General features: G+C 37.1%; 1 protein-coding gene across 1 annotated transcript in view; it reads left to right on the top strand.

The window, feature by feature from the left end:
• The window catches only part of CCDC34 (coiled-coil domain containing 34), a 79,252-nt gene that overhangs the window by 34,990 nt on the left and 23,361 nt on the right, over positions 1-20,901 (top strand). The window contains exons 4-6 of the mRNA XM_061380980.1: positions 9,115-9,273; positions 9,835-9,976; positions 11,405-11,559. Of these exons, the coding sequence (XP_061236964.1) occupies positions 9,115-9,273; positions 9,835-9,976; positions 11,405-11,559 (456 nt within the window). The remainder of the gene's footprint in view (positions 1-9,114; positions 9,274-9,834; positions 9,977-11,404; positions 11,560-20,901) is intronic.

Below are 20,901 nucleotides of genomic sequence, written 5' to 3'. Positions count from 1 at the left end.
CTGAGGCTGAGGATCTGGCATCAGGAGGTGGAACCCCCCCAGAGCACTTGGCTTTGAAGACCAGCAGGCTTGAGGGCAAGAGCTCCACAGGACTGAGTGAAACAGAGACTCCACTCTTAGAGGGCTCACATACACTGGGATCCAACACAAAGTAGAAGAGGTTGGGCTAGACCTACCTGTGAGTCTTGGAGAGTCTCCTCGGGAGGTGAGGGTTGGCCATGGATCACTGAGCTGGGGGCAAGGACACTGGAGGCAGTGGCCCGAGAGAGTATTGATTGGCATGAGTTCTCACAGAGGTCACCATTTTGACATCAAGACTTGGCCCTGTCCAACAACCTACAGGCTCCAGTGCTGGAATGCCTCAGGCCAGACAGCCAGCAGGATAGGAACACATTGCTACCCATCAGCAGACAGGTTGTCTAAAGCTGTACCGAGCTCACAGCTCCCTCTAAACACACTGTTTGACAAGGCTTTGCTCACCAGAGAGACACACCCAACTCTTCCCACCAGTGGGCAGGCACCAGAAGTAAGAAGAGCTAAAATCCTGCAGCCAGCAGAAAGGAGACTACACACACAGAAAGTTAGACAAAAATGAGACAGCAGAGAAATATGTTCCAGATGAAGGACCAAGATAAAAACCCATAAGATATCTAGATGGATTTAGGCAACCTACCTGAAAAAGAATTTAGTGTAATGATAGTAAAGATGATGCCAGAATTTGGAAAAAGAATGTAGGCACAGATTAAGAAGATACAAAAAGATATTTAACAAAGAGCAAGAAGATTTAAAGAACAGAGATGAAAAATAGAATAACTAGAATGAAAAATACAAGAGATGAAATCAGTAGCCCAATAATTGAGGTGGAAAAAATGAATTTAGTGAGCTGGAAGATGGAGTCTTGGAAATCACTCCTGTGGAACAGAGCAAAGGAAAAAAGAATGAAAGGAAGGACAGTCTCAGAGGCCACTGGGCCAATATTAAAAGCATGAATATTTGCATCATAAGGGTCCCAGAAGGAGAAGAGAGAAAGGGCTTGAGAAAATATTTGAAGAGATAATAGCTGAAAACTTCCCTAACATGGGAAGGAAACAGCCACTCAAATCCAGGAAGCACAGAGAGTCCCAGGCAGCTTATACCAAGGAGGAACATGCCAAGACACCTGTTAATCAAACTGACATAAATTAAAGCCAAAGTGAAAATATTAGAAGAAACAAGGGAAAAGCAACAAGGGAATCCTCATAAGGTTGTCAGCTGATTTTTCAGCAGAAACTCTGCAGGCCAGAAGGGAATGCTATGGTATATTTAAATTGATGAAAGGGAAAAACCTACAACCAAGAATACTCTACCCAGCAAGGCTGTCATTCAGATTTGATGGAGAGATCGAAAGTTTTACAGACAAGCAAAATTTAAGAGAAGTCAGCACCACCAAACCAGCTTTACAACAAATGCTAAAGGAACTTCTCTAGGTGAAAAATAAAAGGCAACAACTAGAAACAAAATTATGAATGGGAAAGCTCACCAGTAAAGGCAAACTGCAGTAAAGGTAGGAAATCATCCACACACAAATATGATATCATAACCAGCAATTGTGAGGACAGTACAAATGGAGGATATTGGAAATGCATTTTGAAATTAAAAGACCAGCAACATAAAACAATCTTGTATGAGTACAGACTGCTATATCAAAATCTCATGGGAATAAAAAACTGAAAATTTACAAGAGATATACAAAAAAGAAAAAGGAATCCAAACAACACTAAAGTTAGTCATCATATCACAAGAGAACAAAAGAGGAAGGAAAGAAAAAAGACCTACAAAAACTAATCTAAAACAATTAACAAAATGGCAATAAGAACATATTAATACATATTGATAATTACCTTAAATGTAAATGGATTAAATGCTCCAACCAAAAGACAGGCTGAATTGATACAAAAATAAGACCCTTATAAATGCTATCTATAAGAGATCTGCTTCAGATCTAGGGACACATACAGACTGAAAGAAGATACATAGATGGCCCCAAGTGGTGGGGCACAGACCTGAGAATCACCTGTGCCAGTAACATTTCTCCCAAAAGGATACACAGATTGTGAAAAAGCACAGGAAAAGATGCTTAACATCACTAATTATCAGAAAAATGCAAATCCAAACTACAAATGGGATATCACCTCACATGAGTCACAGTGGCCATCATCAAAAGGTCTACAAATAATAAATACTGAAGAGGGTGTAGAGAAAAGAGAATCCTCCTACATTGGTATAACCACTATGGAGAACAGTATGGGAGGTTCCTTAAAAAAACAACTAGTAATAGAACTATATGATACAACAATCCCACTCCTGGGCATATGTCTGAATAAAATCATAATTTGAAATGGTACATGTACCCCAGTGTTCATTGCAGCACTATTTACAATAGCCAAGATGTGGAAGCAACCTAAATGTCGATTGACAGATGAATGGATAAAGAAGATGTGGTATGTTTACAATGGAATATTACTCAGTCACAAAAAAAGAATAAAATAATGCTGTTTGAAACAACATGCTTGGAGCAGAGATTTACCTATTTTCACATGTTGAATCAAAAATTTTTTTAAAAGATACAAATGAACTTATTACTAAACAAACAGACTTACAGGTTTTGAAAACAAAGTTATGGTTACCAAAGGTAAAACCTGGGGGGAATGGGACAGTAAATCAGCCTCTTAGAATTAACATACACATGCTACTATACATAACAAGGGCCTACTGTATCACACAGAGAACTATACTCAAATTCTGTGATAACCTATATGAGAAAAGAATCTTAAAAACAATGTATGTACATGTATAGCTGAATCGCTTAGCTGTACACCTGACACTGAACAACATTGTAAATCACTTACACTCCAATTAAAACACAACAAAACCAGTACACTGAGGATTAGAGCTCTAACATATGCGTTTTGGCAGGGCAGATCTCAATCCATAACACTGGTGACTATTTCTGTCTCTTGTGGAGTTTCTGTTTGTTTTGTGTTTAAACTTTTGCCCATTTTGTGTGTCTTAATAGTAAGTTGTAAGAGTTCTTTTTATATTCCTTTAAGTCCTGTAACATGTACTGTAAATATTTCCTCCATTTAATTTGTAATGGTATTTTTTTTAAGAGCAAAAATTTTAAATTTGGGGTAGGTTCTGTATTTCCGTTTTTTCTTTTATAGTTTGTGGGTTTTGCTTTCTGTTGAAGAAATGTTTGCCTATGCCAAGATTGTAAAAAATATTCTCCATCATTTTCTTCTAGAGATTTTATAACTTCAGCATTTGCCTGTGTTTGTATTTTGAGTTAATGTTAATGATAGCATGCATTAAGGGTCAAGGTTAACTTTTTTAGAGTATGGATATCCAGTTATTCTAACACTGTTGAAAGATAATCTTTTTCTCTATTCAGTTATCTTGGCACTTTCATTTAAAATTAATTGAGCAAATATGTTTGGGTCTGTTTCTAGACTCTGTTCTGTTCCTTTGATCTACGCTAGTACTACACTGTCTGGTTACTGTAGCTTTATAGAGTAATTTTTAATTTAAAATTCTTCTAATCAAATACTCTAAGTCTTCCATCTTTTTTCTTTATTTCAGAATTATTTGCTCTGCACCCTTTCCATGTACAATTTAGAATTAGCTTATCAATTTCTGTAATCATGCTTGCTTGAATAGTGACTGATACTTATTGGGACTGCATTGAACACATAGATCATTCTGGAGAAAATTACTATCTTAATAATATAAACTTATGAGTGTGATTTTTCTTTTCTATTTATTTAGGTCATATTTATCTCAATCAGCTTTTTTTTTTAAGTTCAATGTACAGGTATATTTAAATGTCTTTTGTTAAATATATCCCTAAGTATTTCATGTTTTGGTGAAAGGAGTTATTTTGCTTTATTCCTAATATTTTCTTACTTCATATTTGGTTTTGATATTAGAGAAATACTGCACTCCTAAAATGAGCTTGGTTGTGTTCTTTTTTTCTGTTTTTTAAAATAATTTGTATGGTAATTGGTACTGTTTCTTCCTTAAATGTGTAATAAAATCTACAGTGACACTATTGGAAGCTGGAGTTCTCGTTATATGAAAGTTTTAAATTCTGAATTATTTTTAGTAAGTAGAATTACTTATAACAGTTACTTCAGTTACTCTGTTTCTTTTTGAATCAGTTTTGAAAAGTGGTGTATTTTTCAGGAATTTTAATGTCTCTTTTAAATTGGATTTATTGGCCAAAAAATAAATTGTTTTCAGTGTTATCTCATATGTATATGAGAGATCTGTAGTGATCTTTCATTTACCATTTGTGTGACCTTGGGCATATTACTTAACTTCTTTGTGCCGTAGTTTCCTCATTTATAAAATGAGATCTTTCTCATATTGTGCTTTTAAGAATTAACTGACATAGTGTATATGTATACAATGTACAGAACAGTAACAGGCAGACTTAGCACTGAATAAATGTTAGCTGTCAAAAATTGAAAATAGTGTAGAGACTGGTTGACTCCTTTTTTTTTTTCTGACGGATGACTCCTTGTTGATGAGCTTGTGGAGGAGTCTTAGGAGTCAGATAGAGCTGCAAGATCCTTTTTAATCTTGTGGATTTTCTGACTGTAGGAAGTAGTTAAATTCCAGTGTTATTTTAATGGATATTGAGTTCTCAGCAAGAAAGGATTTCCTTTTACAGGTATTGGCTGCCCAACAATAGGGAAATATAGCAACTTGGGGAATGATGGGCTTTGATTTTCTTTTCTTTTTTTGGCCTTGCCACAAGGTTTGGGGGATCTTTAGTGCCCCAACCAGGGATTAAACCTGCACCCTCAGCAGTGAAAGCTCAAAGCCCTAACCACTGAGCTGCCAGGGATTCCTGGGCTTTGATTTTTAACCCCTGCCTTTCTTGTACAGGGGCTTCCCTGATAGCTGAGTTGGTAAAGAATCCGCCTGCAGTGCAGGAGACCCTGGTTTGATTCCTGGGTCAGGAAGATCCACTGGAGAAGGTATAGGCTACCCACTCCAGTATACCTGGGCTTCCCTTGTGGCTCAGCTGGTAAAGAATCTGTCTGCAATGCAGGAGACCTGAGTTCAATTCCTGGGTTGGGAAGATCCCCTGGAGAAGGGTAAAGCTACCCACTCCAGTATTCTGGCCTGGAGAATTCCCTGGACTGTGTAGTTCATGGAGTCACAGAGTCAGACATGACTGAGTGCCTTTCACTTTCACTTTTTCTTGCACAGCACTGCACATATGTTGAATATAACTTGATGTTTGTTACTTGGATCTTATTTGACTTGCTTGTATTGAAGTATTCTACAAGATGCTTTCAAGAGAAGAATTTCTTGGTTCATATTTCTTTGCTCCATGAAGGGTGATATATATGACATTTATATTACATACACTTTATGCCTTGCAGATTATTTTCTAAACCTTTGATAAAGAGAGCTAGCCATGTTGTTGGTTATTTAGAATTTCACTGTGTTGGTAGATTATCCTTTGGGTGAGAAAAGGAAAAAATATTCAGTTATAATCTATGTCAGGTTTTTTTCTGCAAAGGGTCAAATAAAGTTCAGTTTTTGTGGACCATACAGTCTCTGTTGTAACTATTTAACTCTGCTGTTGTGGTGCAGTAGCAGCCATGGACAATAAATGTGTAAATAAATATGTGTGGCCACATTTCAATAAAACTTTATTTATAAATACAGGTGGTAATGGACCATATTTGGCCTGCAGGACATAATTTGCCAACCCTTGATCTATGTAAGACTTATAAGAATTGCCTAGCCAGAGATTTGTCAGTATGTGCCCTTATAACAGTATTTAATGGGCTAAAATTGGTCCTCTGTAACTCTTTTATGGTGAAGATTTATCCAAGTATTCATATTGGCAAATTGTCTGGGAAATATATACCTATGTGGCTCCTATTTTAGAGTGAGGGTAAACATCCATTAAGAAACGCTAAGATTCAGGCTTCTGGTTCAAGATGGCAGAGTAGAAGAATGTGCACTCATCTCCTCCTGCAAGAGCCCCAGAATTACAACTAGCTGTTGAACAACCATCAACAGGAGGATGCTGGAACCACCAAAAACAGATATCCCACGTCAAAAGACAAAGAAGAAGCCACAGCGAGTGATAGGGAGGGCACAATCAAAATAAAATCAAATCCCATACCTGCCAGGTAGGTGATCCACAAACTGGAGAACACTAATACCAAAGAAATTCTCCCACTGTTGTGAAGGTTCTGAATCCCACGTCAGGCTTCCCAGCCTGAGGATCTGACTAAGGGACTGGGAATCCCTAGGGAATCGGGCCTTGAAGGTCAGCGGAATTTAATTATGGGATTTCCACAGGACTGGGAGAAACAGACTCCAATCTTGGAAGGCATGAACAAAACCTTGCATACACCAAGAGCCAGAGGAAAGGAGCAGTGACCCCACAGGAGACTAAATCAAAAATTCCTGCTTAGTGTTGGAGGGCCTCCTGTAGAGGCCTGGGTCAGGAGGGTCTCACCCCAGGGACAGGGGCACTGGCAGCAGCAGGCCAGGAACGTCCCCCTTGGTGTAAACCCTCTTGGACTTCTCCATTAACCCTACCATAGACCCCAGGGCTGAGTCGCCTCAGGCCAAACAACTAACAGGGAGGGAGTGCAACCCGACCCATCAGCAGATAATTGGATTAAAGCTTTACTGAGCCAGGTCCTGCTCAGTAGAGCAAGACCCAGTTTTTCCCACTGCCAGTCCCTCCCATCCAGGAAGCTTACACATGTCTCTTAGCCTCATCCATCAGAGGGCAGACAGAAGAAGCCAGAGAAAGCACAGTCCCACAGTAGCTAAAACAAAAACCATATTACAGAAAGTTAATCACTATGAAAAAGCAGAAAGTTATGTCCCAGGTGAAGGGACAGGATAAAACCCCAGAAAAGCAACTAAATGAAGTGGAGATAGGCAACCTTCCAGAAAAAGAATTCAGAATAATGATAGTGAAAATGATCCAGGATCTCGGGAAAACAATGAAGAAGATGCAAGAAATGTTTACCAAAGACCTATAACAACTAAAAAACAAATAGAGGTAAATAATACACTAGAAGGAATCAACAGCAGAGTAACTGAGGCAGAAGAATGGATGAATGACCTGGAGGACAGAATGATGGGAATCATTGCCACAGAACAGGATATAAAAAAAAGAATGAAAAGAAATGAAGACAACCTAAGAGACCTCTGGGACAACCTTAAACACATCAACAATCACATTTTAAGGGTCCCAGAAGTAGAAGCGAGAAAAAGTTCCTGAGAATATATTTGAAGAGATAATAGCTGAAAAATTCTGTAATGTGAGAAAGGAAATAGTCAACCAAGTCCAGGAAGCACAGAGAGGCCCAGGCAGGATAAACCCAAGGAGGAACACACTAAGACACTTAGTAATCAGACTGACAAAAATAAAAGACAAAGATAAAATGTTAAAAGCAACAAGGGAAAAATGACAGTATACACGAACTCTCATTAGGCTATCAGCTGATTTCTCAACAGAAATGCTATAAGCTAGAAAGGAATAGCATGATATATTTAAAGTGATGAAAGGGAAGAACCTACAACCAAGAATACTCTACTTACGAAGACTCTCATTCAGTTTTGATGGAGAATTCAAAAGCTTTCCAGACAAGCAAAAATTAAGAGAATTTATCCCCACCACACCAGCTTTACAACAGATGCTAAAGGAACTTCTCTAGGCAGGAAACACAAGAGAAGGAAAAGACCTACAGCAAATAAACCCAAAACGATTAAGAAAATTGTAACAGGATCATACATATTGATAATTACCTTAAATGTAAATGGATTGAATGCACCAACCAAAAGACATAGACTGGCTGGGTGGAGGAAGACATGTGCATGTATGCATTTCCACTTACCACTTTGTTCTACTTGACTCTCCAAATGGATGTAATTATTTTATATTGTTAAGCTAATCATGTTCCTGTTGTGGCTTGCAGTTGTAATTACCTTTTATTTTTTTGTCTGGCTATTGATTGTGAAAAATGATAAATATCTTTTACTGTTGTGATTATGTATCTTTTATTCACTTAATACCATTGTATCATGATTGTTCAACAGAAAAATAATAGAACTCTATGTCACCAAAACTAGGATTTAATAGAAAAACCTGCAGTCACTTTTTAAAATCAGAATTATCCATTTTTTGAAAAACACAAATGCCCAGGTATTGCTTTTTTTTCCTCCAGAGCTCCAGATATGTTTCTAATAAGCAGTCATGTTTAAAAGCAACTGGACTATGTGATGATCTTTTATCTAGTTTGTTCACTTTTTCTATTTCATATTCAGTGCTCCCATTTCATTTAGTTTATGTTTTCCAATCTCTCCATCTCTTCTCTGTTTTTTTTTGATGTTCTTTCTCAAGCATAGTAGGAAAGCTTTTGTATACATATATATATAAATAATATGTATACTATATGTATTTTAGAAAATTTACAAATTTTTGCTGAACTGAAAAATTTATGACATTTTGATTCTACTTGTTTGACTCCGTATGACTAGAATGCTAGATTTCTAATTTAAAAAAATAGATATGCAATAAGCACCAAAGGTTTACTGTATAGCACAGGGAACTATAGTCAATATCTTGTAATAATCTACAGTGGAAAATAATTTCAAAAATAATATATGTGTCTATGTATAGCTGGATTGCCTTGCTGTGCACTTGAAACATGTAAGTCAACTATACTTCAATAAAATATATATATATAGAAAAAAAACACTAAGATTCAAGACAGTCTAACAGGTTGTCATTTCTGTTCACTCATTTATTCAGCAAATCTTTATAGAACACCTACTATTTACTTAACACTGTTCCAGGCTCTGAATATACTTTGTTGAACAAGATCTTTGTTAGGCCATCATGAAATACACACTCAAGCTGGTACACTAAAATTGATCAGGTAAGTTCATGCGTGTTATATATTTTCATAAGCCACATTGTGTCAACCACTATGTTACCACTGTTTTTAGAAAATTACTGTCTGTAACACTTTCCTTGTATAAGAATGATTACAGATTCCAATGAAAATTCCTTCATTTTTATTTAAGAAAAGAAAAGAAAGGGAACAAAAAATTAATAAGGAAATGAAAGAAAAAGCAGCAAAGGAACTGGAGAAAGAACATTTACAAGAAAAAGCAAAGGAAAAATATCAAGAATGGTTAAAGAAAAAAAATGCTGAAGAATGTGAAAAGAAGAAGAAAGAAAAGGTATTTTTGCTAAGGTGATCAGTTAGAATACACGACTTGGTGTTTATATGTGCCAACTATATTGTGTAAAGAATTTCTAATGGAAAATTGGCAGTATCTTAGCATAATACAAATACATGTAGCTATCCCTACTTGTTATATTATGATTAAGCTTCATAAATGAATATGCATTTGTGATTTTCTTAGACTGATAAATATTAATAAGCCTATTGATACTCCTGCAGTCAGGTGCAAGCTTTTTGCTGTTGTTTATGCTTTTAAATATTATTCAGTGTACTTTTATGGAAAGTTTTATTACATTATTGTAAATTACTATTCTATTTTAAAAGAACAAATTGCTTTTTTCTTCTTGGATTTAATATCATTGTTTAGAGGCAGCCACTTTCATATCACATCCCTGATCTTGTTAAATTTTGCTCTCTAATTATAGAAATATGATTCAGTGTTTCTGATCAGTAAGCCGTTGGGATGGGGAGCTACTGGGGAGCAAGTCAGTAGACTCTGAATAGAACTTTTAGTTACAGAATATCCCTGGAGATTCTTTGGTCTTGTCATTTTAAGGAAAAAGAAAAACAACGGCAGGCTGAATTACAGGAAAAAAAGGAAATAGCAGAAAAAAAGTTTAAGGAATGGTTGGAAAATGCAAAAAATAAACCTCGTCCAGCTGCGAAGAGCTATGGTTATGCCAATGGAAAACTCACAGGTTGGTTTTTATGTTATGTGGCTTACATAAATATGGCTTGCAGGAGCGAATATTATACATTATGTTTCCTTTTGACAGAAATAGAAGTGTGTAAAAATTATTTTTCTTTCAAATTACTATTTTCTGGAAGATTATAACATACTGTGTTCCTGTGGAGATACTACAAATTTGTTGTCATTCTCTAAAATCAGATACATTTTAAAGGCAACAGTGGCAAAACTGCAAAGTAATGATTTCTAACGTTAAGAAATAAGTAAAATTTTTACATTCCTTGGATCTTAAAGCCTTAATCAGGATATATTTAAGGGATCATTTTCTTTCCCTTTTCTAACCTCTCTGAGGCAGAGTTCCCAGTGTCTTTGGCTCATTATTTTTGCAGGGTGGAATACTAGATGGCACATGAACCAGACACAGACCTGGTTGGCTTTTTTGGCTTGGTCTGATTATAAGTGGCAATGTGTGTTTTCCTTTGTACTTCACGTTGGAAGCTCATACCTTGCTGATAGCTGCCTTCACTCGTTTTAAGTGATTTATTATTAAAAATACTCCCATTCTGTTTTGTTCACACAATAGAACATATTCCAGACTTTGTTTTGACCATCGTGCTGAAGTGTGTGTTGACATATGTATGCAGTCAAAGTGGGTTGCCGGTGTCCGAATGACACATTCCTTCTGTCAGGACTTAGGCCTCTCTTGCATGTCACAGAGGTCATCCACTACAGCTACCGAGCAGTCTGCTCCTTTATTTTGCTCTCTTGTTTGAAATAAGTAGTGGTTTCAACAAAACGATTGGATAGTAAAGTTAAAACTTAGATGGAATATATGTATTGACTAGAACTTAATTGCCAAATAATGGATTATTTTACCAAATTTGTGCTTAAATAAGTGTTATAATAAACATTGTAGTCTGCAAATGCCCTACTGCTCTTAATTACAAAACTAGAGTGTATGAAATCTGCTTAATTTGAGTGACAATGATTTAGAATTTCAGTGGTTCTGAACCACAATCTTGATTCACTTTAGCTACATATGCAACATACGTTTTTTCCTGCAAGCTTTAGTGTCCAACTAGGGAAACTAGTACATAATCAGAAGTTTCCCAGACTGAAATAAGAAAATGAAGATTTTGTTCAATTTAAGGGTTCTAAAGTTAACTTTTTAGAAGAAATGTTGTATGAGTTTTTAGTTTTGAACATTAATGTTCTTTGAATATTCAGAATTATCATTTATATTTTAACTTTTACTATAACATTACCGTATTTGAAAAGTATTGTTTGAAAATATTTGAGTTCAAGTTTTAAATGAGTCAGGTTTGTCAGTGATATTTTTGCCCTTTTAACATTTTAACGTTTTTCTATGAATTTTAAAATAGTTCCTTTGATCTCAAAAAGTTTTTCTTGTTTTATTCTGATTTTTAAATAATTTTAGGTTTTTACAGTGGGAATTCTTATCCAGAACCAGCCTTTTATAACCCAATTCCATGGAAACCAATTCCTGTGCCTCCTGCCAAAGAAGTGAAGGATCTATCAGGAAAGAAGACTAAAAGGCCTGTGATAAGCCAGCCACACAGGGCATCCTCTCTGGTAATGCATAAAGCTAGAAGCAATCTTTGCCTTGGAACTCTATGCAAAATACAAAGATAGTAGATGTGGGAAATTACATGCTTTTACCTGGAGCTATATAAAATTGTTGTTTTGTTGCTCTACTATTAGTAGCTCAACATTTGATGTATTATTGTTAAGTTCACATTTTTGCATTTGTATATGGAGTCCTTAGAGTTAATTGAGGAAGATATTTTATTCATTTTCATTTTTATAAATGCTTCAAGGTTGATCTTGGAATATTGTTTTGCAAGATAAGTGACAGAATATCTAACAATTGTGTTTATATTTAGCTTATATTAAAACCACCCTCTAAATACCAATAAAACAATTTTTTGTGTATTCTTTCATACACACATGTTATGTGTTTGTGTTTATGAACATAGTAAGAATAAGTCATTGAAACAAGCATTTCTAAACTGTATGCTCAAAATAATTCTTAGAAGAATCTAAAATGAGTTAGAATCCCGGAGTAATCAAAAACAGCCTTTGTTGATGACTTTTAGTATGTTTTTCCCTGTATAAATATTTGTAAATCACTAACTGGAATCATGTTTGGTAATGGAGAAATAAAGGTTGGGTTTTGAAAGGACAATTTATAAACATTGTTTTGGGCTCTCAATCTTAATTGATTGTAGTAATCTTTGGACACTAATATATTTTGCTATACTCTGTACATATACTTACACATTATAATTAGGTTGTTAATTTTGAAATTAGAAATGTCTGTTTTAGTTTTTAATATAAAATGTTGTCATGTTTTACTAAAGTTGAAATAAATCTTTATTAATAAATACTTGTTAAGGAAAGTAGATCAAAAGATTACTAAAATAGCACTCAGCCCTTCTTATTAAATTTTGAAAGTCTGTATCTTTTTTTAGGGGGCCATCAAGAAATGAAAATTTGTGGTGGCAATATAAAAGTTCAGTAAGTTCATTTAAAAGTGATTCCTATTTAGAATACATTCCATGTTTCTGCGAGGTTAGTCATCTACCAAGTTTTTGGTGATTAACCTTACAATGGTATTGGTCAATTCCAGGAAGCAGCAATGGGATTTTTGAAGGGTATTCATATCATCAGAAATCTAGAAAAACGCACTTTAAAAAAAATTTCTTGCTCATGGAGGTCTGTGAGCCCCATAAGGATTGAGCACTCAGGCTGAATGCTCATTCAATTCAGCCATCTTCATTTGGTTTTGTTTTATTTTTTTTCACTTCTAAGTGGAGAACAGTTTAGGAGGAATCAGTCGAGTTTATTGTGTCAAAATGTTGCTGAAATTTAAGAGACCTGACCATCCTTCTCATAACCTCTTAGATACAGTGCAACTTCCAGGTGATCATTCTACTCAACCAAATTCACCTATGTACTGAGAATGTAGAATTTGCCAAGGTAGCAATAACCTTGCATGTGAAAAATAGCATACATAGGCCAGTATTCCTGGGGGTTTTAGGTATGGTTGTTCTATCTAAAAAAAAATCTTTATTTTCACACAGCAGATTAAGTCATTTAGGCTATTTTTAGATAAAACCCTCCTACTAACACTGTTCATTCAGTCAGTATTAGTTTGACCAATATTAGTTGAACATGTGAGGCAGATGTTTGTATATTTATTTAGCAATTGGAATGATATATTTTATCCAGCAAACATTTATAACCTAGCCAGGAAAACAGTAAATGCTGTAGTACAGTTTACTTAAAATCATGCTCAGAATTAAACTGGAAACACAGAAAGAAGATAGTTCAGCTTGAGAAGGGATTAAGAAAAACTACAAAGAGAAGGTGACATTTGAGTTGGTGAAAGATAAGCAGGAATTTTCTAGATGGTTATGAGGCTGACCACATTCATGAATATGTGATGAGAAGTAGCTGGGGAAGAAGCAGGGGTCAGAGTAAAAAGGCTCTGTATACTGCAGAATTTGGACTTGATCCTGTGGACTTGTGATAACCTGTTTTACAACCCAAATGGTTCATTTTTAAAAGATGTTTGACTGCCAAACATTTATTACTGAAAGTCCATTTTTGTTCATCAAAGACTTCTTCAATCAATACAGCAATTACTAGATTAGTGTTTTTAAATGGAATCAATTTTTCTTAAAGTCAAGATACTAGGTATAATAGGCATTATAAACTATATTAACAATATTTGAAAGTTCTATTGAGGTTTTTAAACTGTCTCTTAGACTTCTACTACTACTTTGATTGGAACTGCTCTAAAATATCTAGATAACCTATAGCATCAGCAAATTCGTGAATACAGGCATTACAGACCTGGCTTTATGTTTGCTTATCTCAAAGGTACCTTATTTTTTTCAATGTTCAGTACCTTATCTAATTTATAGAAGCTTACTGTGGGAATGTAAAATAAGTGGAAGTACCAAAAAATGCAAGTTTAATTCTTTTTTTGTATGCTGACAATTCTGATAAGATGTACCAGTATTCTTTCTTTAGTGATAATTTACATAGTACCTGACTTTGGTTAACATACCAATCTTGACTCTTGATATATCAAAAATAAGTTAACTTGTTAGCACTTAAGGTGAACTTCATTAACAGCTGTGCTAAGGGCAAAAAGTGAAGACTGTCTTCAAATTGCATTGGTAAGTGTTTACCGAATACTGTGCAAGTTAGTATTCTAGATGTCAAAGGTTAATCTGTGAATAGGAGAGGATCCCTGCTGCCCAAAAGTTACTATATGACAGTGATAGGAAACAGATATTAAAATATATAAACAAATTATTTGTCTCTGGGTGCTATAAAAAATAAAACAGAGTAGTGGGATAAATCCCAAAGAAAGGCAGTGCCAAAGAAAGTTCAAACTGCTGCACAATTGCACTCATTTCACATGCTAGCAAGGTATGCTAGCATGCTTAAAGGCCTTCAAGCGAGGCTCCAGAAGCGTGTGAACCAGGAACTTCCACATGTACAAACTAAAATTAGAAAAGGTAGAGGAACCAGAGATCAAATTGCCAACATCCATTGGATCGTACTAAAAGTAAGAGAATCCTAGGAAAACATCTACTACTGCTTCATTGACTATGCTACAGCCTTTAATTGAGTGGATCACAACAAACTGTGGAAGATTCTTAAAGAGATGGGAATACCAGACCACTTTACCTGCCTCCTGAGAAACCTGTATGCAGGTCAAGAAGCAACAGTTTGGACATGGAACAATGGACTGGTTCAAAATTGGGAAAGGAGTACATCAAGGCTGTATACTGTCACCCTGCTTATTTAACTTATATGCAGAGTACATTATGGGAAATGCTGGGCTGGATAACTCACAAGCTGGAATCAAGATTGCCAGGAGAAATATCAACAAGCTCACATGCAGATGACCATTATATCTACTACTGTGGGCAAGAATCCCTTAGAAGAAATGGAGTAGCCCTCATAATCAACAAAAGAGTCCAAAATGCAATACTTGGATGCAATCTCAAAAACAGCAGAATGACTTCGGTTTGTTTCCAAGGCAAAACATTCAACATCACAGTAATCCAAGTCTATGCCCCAATCACTAATGCCGAAGAAGCTGAAATTGAGTGGTTCTGTGAAGACCTAGGACTGCAAGGAGATCCAACCAGTCCATTCTAAAGGAGATCAGCCCTGGGATTTCTTTGGAAGGAATGATACTAGAGCTGAAACTCCAGTACTTTGGCCACCTCATGCGAAGAGTTGACTCATTGGAAAAGACTCTGATGCTGGGAGGGATTGGGGGCAGGAGGAAAAGGGGATGACAGAGGATGAGATGGCTGGATGGCATCACCGACTCGATGGATGTGAGTTTGAGTGAACTCCGGGAGTTGGTGATGGACAGGGAGGCCTGGCGTGCTGCGACTCATGGGGTTGCAAAGAGTCAGACACGACTGAGCAACTGAACTGATGAAGACCTACATGGAGAAGGCAATGGCACCCCACTGCAGTACTCTTGCCTGGAAAATCCCATAGATGGAGGAGCCTGGTGGGCTGCCGTCTCTGGGTTCAGTCAGACATGACTGAAGCAACTTAGCAGCAGCAGCATGAAGACCTACAAGACCTTCTAGAACTAATACCACAAAAAGATGTCCTTTTCATCATAGGGGACTGGAATGCAAAAGTAGGAAGTCAAGAGATACCTGGAGTAACAGGCAGTTTGACTTTGGAGTACAAAATGAAGCAGGACAAAGGCTAATAGAGTTTTGCCAAGAGAACGCATGGATCATAGAAGACACTCTCTTCCAACAATGCAAGAGACAACTCTACACATGGACATCACCAGATGGTCAATACCAAAATCAGATTAATTATATTCTTTGCAGCCAAAGATGGGGAAGCTTCGAACAGTTGGCAAAAACAAGACTGGGAGCTGACTGTGGCTCAGATCATGAACTCCTTATTGCCAAATTCAGATTTAAAGTGAAAAATGTAGAGAAAATCACTAAACCATTCAGGTATGACCTAAATCAAATCCCTTATGATTATACAGTGGAAGTGACAAATAGATTCAAGGGACTAGATCTGATAGACAGAGTGCCTAAAGAACTATGAATGGAAGTTTGTAATGTTATACAACAGGCAGTGATCAAAACTATCCCCAAGAAAAAGAAACACAAGGCAAAATGGTTGTCTGAGGAGGCCTTACAAATAGCTGTGAAAAGAACAGAAGTGAAAGGCAAAGGAGAAAAGGAAAGATAAACCCATTTGAATGCAGAGTTCCAAAGAATAACAAGGAGAGATAAGAAAGCCTTCTTAAATGACCAATCCAAAGAGAGGAATACAATAGACTGGGAAAGACGGGAGATATCTTTAAGAGAATTAGAGATACCAGGAACCATTTCATGCAAAGATGGGCACAGTAAAAGACAGAAATGGTATCAATCTCAAAGAAGCAGAAGAGATTAAGAAGAGGTGGCAAGAATACACAGAAGAACTGTGCATAAAACATCTTATTGACCCAGATAACCATGATGGTGTGATCACTCACCTAGACCAGACCTGCAGTGTGAAGTTAAGTGGGCCTTAAGGAAGCATCACTATGAACAAAGCTAGTGGAGGTGCTGGAATTCCAGCTAAGCTATTTCATATCCTAAAAGATGATGCTGTGAAAGTGCTCTACTTGGTATGCCAGCAAATTTGGAAAACTCAGCAATGGCCACAGGACTGGAAAAAGTCAGTTTTTATTCCAGTTCCAAAGAAAGGCAATGCCAAAGTATGTTCAAATTACCACTAATTGCACTCATATCACATGCTAGTAAGGTAATGCTCAAAATCCTTCAAGCTAGGCTTCAACAGTACTTGAACCAAGAACTTCTAGATGTACAAGCTGAATTTAGAGGAACCAGAGATCAAATTGCCAAAATCGTTGGATCATAGAAAAAGCTTGCAAGGAAATTCCAGAAAAACATCTGCTTTCATTGACTATGCTTAAGCCTTTGACTGTGTAAATCACAAGAAATTGGAAGATTCTTAAAGAGATGGGAATACCAGACCACTTTACCTGCCTCCTGAGAAATCTGTATGTAGATCAAGAAGCAACAGTTAGAACTGGATGTGGGACAACAGGCTGGTTCCAAGTTCGGAAAGGAGTACATCAAGGCTGTATATTGTCACCCTGTTTATTTAACTTCTATGCAGAGTGCATCTTGAGGAATGCTGGGTTGGATGACTCACAAGCTGGAATCAAGATTGCTGGGAGAAATATCAATAACCTCTTCTCCAACACCACAGTTCAAAAGAATCTATTCTTCAACACTCCTTCTTTATGATCCAACTCTCACATCCATACATGATTAGGAAAAAACCATAGCTTTGACAATATGGACCTTTGTTGGCAAAGTAATGTCTCTGCTTTTTAATGTGCTATCTAGGTTGGTAAAAGCTTTTCTTCCAAGGAATAAGCGTCTTTTAATTTCATGGCTTCAGTCACTGCAGTGATTTTGGAGCTCAAGAAAATAAAATCTGTCACTGTTCCCATGTTTTCCTATCCATTTGCCATGAAGTGATGGGACCAGGTGCTATGATCTTTGTTTTTTGAATGTTGAGTTTTAAGCCAGCTTTTTCGCTCTCCTCTTTTACCTTCATCAAGAAGCTCTTTAGTTCCTGTTTGCTTTCTGTTGTAAGGGTGGTATCATCTGCATATCTGAGGTTATTGATATTTCTCCCAGCAGTTTTGGTTTCAGCTTGGGCTTCATCCATCCTGGCATTTCACATGATGTACTCTGCATGTAAGTTAAATAAGCAGGGTGACAATATATAGCCTTGACGTATTCCTTTCCCAATTTTGAACCAATCCGTTGTTCCGTAGTATTCAAAAATATTCATGCACATGAATAGGGTCAACATTGCAGCAAAGTGTAGATCAAACCACAGTAAAACATCACATCACATCAGAATGGCTTTAATCAAAAAGAACAAAATTGACAAATACTGGTGGGGATATGGACAAAAGGGAACCCTAGGACACTGTTTTGGGGAATGTAAATTGATGCAGCCACTATAGAAAACTGTGGAGGGCCCTCCAAATACAATTAATTTCTAAATATACCCAGCAGTTCCACTCCTTTGTATATATTTTTGAAAAAAAAATATTAAATTTAATAATTAAAAAATAAACATGCACCCCAGTGTTCATGGCAGAATTATTTTCAGTTGCCAAGATATGGAAGCAAGCTAAGTGTCCATCAAGCAATGATTGGATAAAAATACAGTATACACACACACATAAAAATGTGTGTTTTTTATTAACCATAAAAAATGAATAAAATGTCACCTGTAGCAACATGAATGAAATTGGGGGGCACTATGCTGTAAAATTAGAGAAAGGGAAACATTGTATGATATCACTTATGTGTAGAAGCTAAAATACACAGCAAACTAGGAACTGTAACAAAAAAGGAGATTCAGAGAGCAAATTAGTGGTTACCAGTCAAGAGAGGGAAGTGAGGAGAAGAAAAAGAGGAATAAACTATTAGGTATAAAATAAGCTACACGGATATATTGTACAGTATGCAGGATATACTATACATTTCATAATAACTATAAATGGAATATAAACTTTAAAAATTGTGAATCACCATATTGTACACCTAAAACATTATGCATCAACTATACTTCAATTTTGAAAGTATAGGGATTTGGATATAAAGAGGAAGAGACGCCACTGGGAAATCAATGGGGAAGGTGGGAAGAGGGTACAAGGAGGTGTTCTCACTGTGAGACAGGGAAGTTTTAAGGCAGAGTTCATGGTTCCATAATACCAAATGTGGTGGGGCTTCCCTGGTGGCTCAGTGGCAAAGAATCCACCTGCCAATGCAGGAGACACAGGTTCAAACCCTGATCCAGGAGGATCCCACATGCCCTGGAACAGCTAAGCACCATAACTACTGAGCCTGTGCTCTAGAGCCCAGGAACCGCAACTATTGAACCCATGTGCCACGACTACTGAAGCCCAAATGCCATGGAGCCCCTGATCCACGACGAGAGACACCACTACAAGGAGAAACCACAAACTGCAAAGAGTAGCCCCCACTTGCCACAACTAAAGAAAAGCCCACATGGCAATGAAGACCCAGCACAGCAATAAATAAATACAAAATTATGTTTAAAATGCTGCCTAAGGGCTCGGATGGAATGTGGGGAGCCTTCTGTTTGCTCATGCTGCTGGTGTTCATTGCATTTCTAGCACTGCTAGATTCTGGGATGCAGTGGTCAGCACCTAATTCAAGGCCTAAACTTGAATCTGTCAGAGCTTACAGTCTAGTGGAGATGACCGGTAAACCAGTCCTTATCCTAAAGCACAAGCTACGAGGCTACCTCCGGAGGAAGCTAACCTTTACTGGGGTCAGGAAAAACTACCAGGAGGAGGAAGTGATTAAGCCGAGACTCAGTTTTGACTGCAGTCTCAAATAAATAGCTCGAATAAACAAGGCTCAGCATTTAATTATGTTGGCGCTGGAGAGTAAGAAATGGGCTTAGAACAATGTGATTCCATGTGTAACCTTTCTTTCCAAGACCAAAGACAGGTGATAATGAGAGCTTTTGAACATCAAAGGGACTTTCAGATGGCTCATATACATGAACACAGCTACAAAGTTACAAGGGAAATTCCTAAAATCTTAGTCATTTCTAAAGAAAATCTTTATACTTTCATGGGTAAGTAAACCTTAAAGTTTGATGATAAAAATACACCTTCTGTGGCCTCAGCATCTGAATACAGATGGGGCTATTTATTTAAAAAAGAAATCGCTGGTGATCTCATTAGCAATTCAAAGACTGGACTTTCAGACTTTCTTCTCCTGCTACTCATGGCCCAGGTGCATAACAAAGCTTTGAGTAGTTTATGCTCATAAATTATACTTTATGTCTTAAACTAAATTTTTTTTTATCCAAAAAAGAAAACAACATATATTCAAGTGTTTACCATGCCCATTAATATTCTAAATTAAATTCATATGTTGGCTTGAGAAAAAAAAAAAAAACCATACAAAGTAGCTTTATAGTGAATATTTACCTACTACTGTTGATAATGGCAGCCTGCCTGAGAAAGAAAATTTTTCAGAAAGGGCGGTGGTATCTTGAATTTCCTCTTAAAATTGGAAGGGGAGGTAGGAGCACTGGAGAAGGGAAAATACTCAATTATCTGTCAGTGGGGAGAAAGCTCATGGGCAGAAGAAAAAAGTCAGCTAGGAACACTGCCCTTTTCTTTCCCTGAAACCACAGAGCCACCTCCCTTCCTCTTCTCACTCCTGTGCTCTAAGCTGATAGAAGTAGCACAGGAACGTGGAAGGAAGGAGGCGCTTGTCCCCTGCCACCATCTCCAGAGTCCTGAGAACCACCCAAGGGCCAGAAGGAGAGATTGGAGCCATCTTTGTTTCTCTTTGGTGGCCGCCATGCAGGGTAGCATGGGAGCAGAATGTTTCCTTAGTTTGAATAAATTTACCAAAACAGCCATCCAGCACCTGCCGATTTGTACCTCCCACTCCATCAGCCAAGGGCTTTCCCCTCTGGGTGCAGGCTGAGATGTGAAGTGCTCACAGAGGTAAATCTAAAAGATGTCTGTCTCATAATCTAGAGGAAATTCTCAGATTCTTTTATTGTCTAACATTAGATGATCTTGAAGGCTCTTTTCAGCTTCAGGCTTCTATTATTCTGTGTGGTTCATTTTTGTATTTTTAGAGCATGGACCTAGGTCACTGCTTATTCCCTGGTAAGGATGATGAGGGCAACGTCCCTTCCCTCTTAGAATGTGACCTAGAAACAACTGCTTTCAGGGAGCCTTCCTATGGGCTATGTCCAACTTCTGCCAGAAGGCAGCCTGACTGCAGGGAGCAATCAAGATTCACCTGAGTT

The sequence above is a fragment of the Bos javanicus genome, chromosome 15, assembly GCF_032452875.1.
Source record: "Bos javanicus breed banteng chromosome 15, ARS-OSU_banteng_1.0, whole genome shotgun sequence".
Lineage (NCBI taxonomy): Eukaryota > Metazoa > Chordata > Mammalia > Artiodactyla > Bovidae > Bos > Bos javanicus.
The sequence above is the reverse complement of the archived record's forward strand: the minus strand, read 5'-3'. Positions and strand labels throughout refer to the sequence as shown.